Raw genomic sequence first — 6,162 nt, 5'->3', positions numbered from 1 at the left:
CTGTATGTGGGTTGGGGAGCAAAGTGGGGGAAGTGAAGGAGCCACACATTAGATGATGGGACTCAGTGTTTTTATACCCGAGGTAGATTCAGTCCCCGTGTAACGCACGTTGGTGTTTTCTGAAAACTTTTAAATACATCCAGCACAGAACCAGGCCATTCAGCCCAACGCTCTATGCCAGCCACATCCCTCCCATCACAACATTCACCTAGTCTTCTCTCCAGCAGGTATCCTGCTTCCCCTTAAACCCATCCATGTCACTCACCTCTCTCCCCAGCCACCTGCCCCCACAGAGTGACTCCCACATCCACCCAGCTCTCCGGGTGAGGAAGGATGAAGACTTGGATCTGTCTGTTCTAGCAGAGGGCAGATTCAGGGAGCATTGGTATACCACGGTGATGCGGAACTTCAATCTCACGGACAGGTTTGGGAGGACCAGGCAGTTGGCTCGTGGGATTAAGGCCGTGCCTGGAGGTAGGGATCACCGTGGATACGAGGTTGGCAGTCTGCAATGTCCGTCAGGATCTGAGGGAGATCCTGGACCAGTTCCTGTGGCAGGATTCGGGGGTAATGTTACAATTAAGCTCCCCTTGGGCTGGATGGAGCCTATTCCTGGTGGGACTGCCGCCCTGGATCATTGACAGTGAGAATCTCCGGAAGGGGGCCACTGGACCCACAGTGTCGTGCTGGGTGGACATGTGGTATCCACTGAACCATCCAGAAACGATCAGCCTGCCCCGACAGGTGATCAGACTGACATCCAACCTGACCTGGCAGCCAGCTCTCAGCTAAACTGGACTGAAGGGAGGTTGGAACGGGAAGAACATCTCCATACTCCTTCTCAAGGTGTAGACATCGCCAGCGTTCATCAGCCATCCCTGGTATCCTTGAGAAGGTGGTGACAGTGGTCATTGTGCTGATAGGTTTAGATGAGGAAAGACACAAGGAGACCCGAGTGGAGCATAATCACCAACACGGACTGGTTGGGCCACATCAAGCCTCACAGCTCCAGAGACCTGGGTTCGATCCTGACCTCGGGTGATGTCTGTGTGGAGTTTGCACGTCCTCCCTGTGGGTTCCCCCCCCCAGTCTCCACATCCCAAAGATCAATTGGCTGCTATCAATTACCCCCAGTGCAGGTGGCTGATGGAAGAATCAAATGAGAGATGATAGGAGTTAACAGGGAATGGGACTAGATGGGCCAAATGGCCTCCTACGTTGTGAGAAATAGAACATACAGCACAATACAGGCCCTTCGGCCCACAATGTTGTGCTGACCATTAAACCTCGCCTAAGACTATCTAACCCCTTCCTCCCACAGATCCCCCTATTTTAAATTCCTCCATTTGCTTATCTAGTAATCTCTTGAATTTGACCAATGTACCTGCCTCCACCACCGCCCCAGGCAGCGCATTCCATGCCCCAACCACTCTCTGGGTAAAAAACCTTCCTCTGACGTCTCCCTTGAACTTCCAACCCATTACCTTAAAGCCATACCCTCTTGTATTGAGCATTGGTGCCCTGGCTGTCCATTCTCTCCTACTCTCTGACACACAACAGCAAATATCCAACATAAACCCTGCTTGACCTTCTTGACCTGCTGCTCCAGGATTTCCAGGCACATCCAGGGGATCGCCAGATTCCAGTCCCTGGCTGTGCTGATGGAGGTTCAATGAGTTGGAGTAGGCATGGACTTTGATCGAGAGTCAGACCACCCCCACCCTCCCTGCAGGTAGGGACACCTCAGAGCGTACCTGGGCAAGCAGAGCCTTGCGACTGTCCCTCTTGACAGCCATGGCAAAGTCGAGCCAGGTCCAGGTGTTGTTGTGATACTCCAGGCAGGGCAAGACCAGGCTGAAGTCCTTCCAGTCCTCGATGTTCTTCTCACCCTGAAACAGATAGCAGGTCAGGAAATTCCTCCATCCAGAGGCAGACCCCGGCGGGAATTCCCGGGACTGGGAATCCAAAGCACGAACTGACTGTGGGATCCCGGAACAACGGAAGATCATGTGTGGATTCCACTCACTCTGTCAGTGAGCCCGTCCCTCAGGATTACTGGGATTAGTTACACTTTCTTTCCCCCAAAGAAAATCTCAACATCATGGAGGGTGGGGGATAAAAGCCCATCGAACCCCTGCAGCTCTGTGAACGAGCTCTACAACTAATCCCACTTCCCGGCTCTTTGCCCACAGCCCTGCACGTTTCAGTTCCCTTTCGAATGTCGCTGTGAACCTGTCTCACTGGCCCTTTCAGTGTGTTCCTGATCACAGTGACTTGCTGTGAGGAAACTCACTTATTACAATTCAGCAGGAGACCATTCAGCCCACACTGTCCATGCTGGTTCCAGGTAGAACAATCCCATCAGGCCCATCGCCCCCTCCTTATTTCCCTGGAGCCCTGCACCTCATCCCCTCTGAGTCTTTCCTCCACCCACCTACACGCTGGGGGCAACTTGCTGCGGCCAATCAACTCAGCAACCTGCACGTCTTTAGGATGTGGGTGAAACCGGAGCACCCGGGGGAACTCACGCGGTCACAGGGAGAACGTGCAAACTCCACACAGACAGCACGAGGTCAGGATTGAACCCGGGTCTCTGGAGCCTCACCTGTCACCCTTCCCTCAGGTTCTTTCAACTTCAACCTCCAGCCTCTCACCTCTTCCTCTATCAACAACCCGCCTCACTGACCATGTGCTGATAAAGGTGAGGTCCAGTAATACAGGCCCTTCGGCCCAACTTGTCCATCCCAACCAAATTGCTCAGCTAAACTAGATTTGCCCACATTTGGCCCGTATCCCTCTAAACCTTTCCCATCCATGGACCTGTCCAGGTGTCTTTTAAATGTTGTTAATGTACCTGCCTCAGCCACTTTCTCTGGCAGCTCGTTCCGTATACTCACCACCCTCTGCGTGAAGTTGCCCCTCAGGTCCCCTATAAACCTTTCCCCTCTCACCTTCAACCTGTGCCCTCTAGTTCTTGATTCCCCAACCCTGGGAAAGAGACCGTACACATTCACCCTATCAACGCCCCTCATGATTTTATACACCTCCATAAGGTCACCCCTCAGTCTCCTACAATCCAAAGAATAAAGTCCCAACCTGCTTGAGAATGTGGAGCTCACTCCCACAGGGGGTGGCTGGGGCGGGTAGCCTTGATGGGGAAGCTGGTGAGAGGGGGAGGGAACAGAGGGTCACGATGAGAGATTTAGATGAGGATAGATGCCAGGAGGCTTGAACGGGAGATAAAGCCAACATGGAGTGGATGGGGTGAACAGCCTGATATCCTCTGAATCCTTATCCCCTTGTTAACCAGGCAGAAGAATGTGGTGAAGGATGGAAATCATTCCATCACCTACCCCAGAAACCAAAGCAACTCCCTCCGCACCGCCCCGTCACACACCCCCGGGGTCAGACCCTCCGCACCGCCCCGTCACACACCCCTGGGGTCAGACCCTCCGCACCGCCCCGTCACACACCCCCGGGGTCAGACCCTCCGCACTGCCCCGTCACACACCCCCGGGGTCAGACACAGAGTGAAGCTCCCTCCGCACCGTCCCGTCACACACCCCCGGGGTCAGACACAGAGTGAAGCTCCCTCCGCACCGCCCCGTCACACACCCCCGGGGTCAGACCCTCCGCACCGCCCCGTCACACACCCCTGGGGTCAGACACAGAGTGAAGCTCCCTCCGCACCGTCCCGTCACACACTCCCGGGGTCAGACACAGGGTGAAGCTCCCTCCGCACCGTCCCGTCACACACTCCCGGGGTCAGACACAGGGTGAAGCTCCATCTACACTGTCCTGCTGCACAGTCCCAGGACAGGGATAGCCTGGGTTTAACCCAGCGGAAAGCTGCCTCTACATTGTTGAATTAAAGCGTCAGTTTAATCTGCAGGGTCTGAAATGCACTTTCACCTTGTAGCTGACGCACAGAGGGACTTGTGGAATCTTCACGTAGATGAAAGAGTTGTTCATGGCAGCCCTCTCCTTCATCTTATCGATGTCGTCCACTGGATGCTGCAAGTAACAAAACAGAAAGCTCGCACTGTGGCACATCTCTGCTGCTGTCTGCGCAGGAGCTGGGGACCTGGGGGATCCACCTTCACCCAGCTGAGAGCCTGCTGGTGGGGTTTCCGACCGTGCTGTGCCAGTTAACACCCAGTTGCCTGATCTCTGGTGGGTATCAGTGGGGGTGATCTGGGCTGGTGAATTAAATGAACAAGAGACACCCATTCCTGAATCCCTTCTCAACCTGCCGTCAGTGGGCAGGACTGGGCTTGGATATTAAGGCCTCCTTTGTGGAAGCTCCCAATGATCAGCCCCTACAGCTGAGAGCGGCAGGAACTCCAGCAGGATCTGGGAATTCTGAGACTCTGACATTTCTGCAGAGGAGAGGAATTTGTCGGAGATCAGAGTGTCTGCTCCCAGCATCCAGGCAATGGGACACCAGGAAGAGCCAGGCTGGGAATGTATGTGGGAAGGCCCAGGAATTCTGCAACTAGATCCCCTGTCCCACAGAAGGTACCCTGGCAGATGCTCAAAGGCCTGGTCAGGTTTGGTGAGGCAGGCAGAGGGTTGATGTGGGAATCCCAGGGCCCAGGGAGTGGAGGGCACAGCTGGCAGCGGTGGTGCCATCAACATCAGGGACGGCAGGAGGATTTGGAGGGTGCAGGAACCTTGGTGGCCAAATGGCGGAGGGGAATACAGAGGGATGGAGGGCGTGGTGGAGCCAGGGAAGGTTCTGGAAGCTTGGTGATGGTTTATAATTGAGGTGAGAAGGACTGACTGACAGACTGAGCCAGGGAGTCTGGGAACCCCCTGGTCCTGGTGTTCACCAGGGATCAGAGAAAGGCAGCGGTCAGCACCCAGACTCAGCAGGGCTGGGGGGAGGGAGCGGGGAGTGAGGGGTAGGGGTGTGTGCAGGGAGGTGGATGGACATGTGCTCTCAGTACTCTTCAGCCGCAGCTCACCCACCTCTGGAGGCTTCCGAAAGGATCTCCTGACTCCCGAGCCCCTGTTTAATCCCGCCGAGACGCCTTTCGCCGATCCCAGGCTGACAGTATCGTCGGGCGCGATCAGTTGCCGAGACTTCGCGCCCACCTGGATCCCTGTATGGCGAGACCGAGGGGCGGTGTGTGAGAACGGTGCCAGAGCTCAGTAACGTGACCGACTCCACTGCCCACTGCCCACTCCACCCCCACCCCCCCCACCTCCACACCCCACCACTGCCCCCAGCCAGGACCCCACCCTACACCAGAGCCACATCCTTCACCTGTGGTCACCAGCTTGGACTTGTCCTCTTCGTCCGTTTCCTCCTCCTCCACATTCCGGCCCGGAAAGAAGAAGCCCATCATCCTCTTGAAGAACTGGTAGGTGAGCTGAATGGTCAGTGGAACAACATTGACCTGGAGCCGGGGGCGTGAAAGGTCCGAGGTCAGTGCCCCAGCCACTGGCAAAGGTTCCCTCCTCACACCCCCATCCCCCCCCGCCCCCCCAGCTCTCCTCCCCCTACAGTTATGCAGCTGGATCTTGAAAGATTCCTCCTCCTGTCGGGAGAAGTCTGCACTGGGGGAAGTAAGGAACTGAATGGGGGCAGAAGTAGAGAGATCTTGATAACTAAACAAAAACTGACAGCCAGCATAGCCAGTGAAACGACCGACACAGGACTGGGACTCATCTCGGGGAACCAGGAGCTGAAAGCAGCGACGTTATGTGAAACCTGAACAGAACAAGGCTGGGCCACACTGTTACCGGACAGTTTGGTCCCCGTGCTACAGAAAGGAATGCAGAGAGGCTGGGAGAAGGAGCAGCAGAAGTTTACAAGAATAATGTCAGAACTGAGGGAGCTGGGCCTGCTTTCCTCAACCCAGGAGCCTGATTATCTTCTTTAAAATTGTGAATGTTGTTGGGCACAGTGAACGTCACCACCCGTGAGCAGGTCTGAACCCTAAACTCTGGAACTCCCTTCCCAGATTGCTGTCTGTTTCTTCTCCTTTGAGATGTCCCTTAAAACTCACCTCTTTGAACAAATTTTTGGTCACTGGGCCTAGTGTTCCCTTCAGTGGCTCAGTGATCAGACTGTACTCACGAGAAACCTGCCCTCTCTCAACTGCTTCCGATACATTAACATCCTTCCGTAAGGAGACCAACACTGTCCGCAGTGCT

The 6,162-nt window shown here is 55.2% G+C and overlaps 1 protein-coding gene across 4 annotated transcripts in view; it reads right to left on the bottom strand.

The window, feature by feature from the left end:
• Nucleotides 1–6,162, bottom strand: part of LOC127581456 (protein KIAA0100-like) — a 56,652-nt gene that overhangs the window by 1,718 nt on the left and 48,772 nt on the right. For all 4 annotated transcript variants that reach the window (XM_052035885.1, XM_052035886.1, XM_052035887.1 and 1 more), the window contains 4 exons: nt 5,270–5,402; nt 4,972–5,105; nt 3,913–4,014; nt 1,755–1,889 (listed from right to left, as the gene is read on the bottom strand). In XM_052035885.1, the coding sequence (XP_051891845.1) occupies nt 1,755–1,889; nt 3,913–4,014; nt 4,972–5,105; nt 5,270–5,402 (504 nt within the window). The remainder of the gene's footprint in view (nt 1–1,754; nt 1,890–3,912; nt 4,015–4,971; nt 5,106–5,269; nt 5,403–6,162) is intronic.

Source organism: Pristis pectinata, chromosome 21 (genome assembly GCF_009764475.1).
Source record: "Pristis pectinata isolate sPriPec2 chromosome 21, sPriPec2.1.pri, whole genome shotgun sequence".
NCBI lineage: Eukaryota > Metazoa > Chordata > Chondrichthyes > Rhinopristiformes > Pristidae > Pristis > Pristis pectinata.
This window is presented reverse-complemented; position numbering and strand designations above follow the sequence as displayed.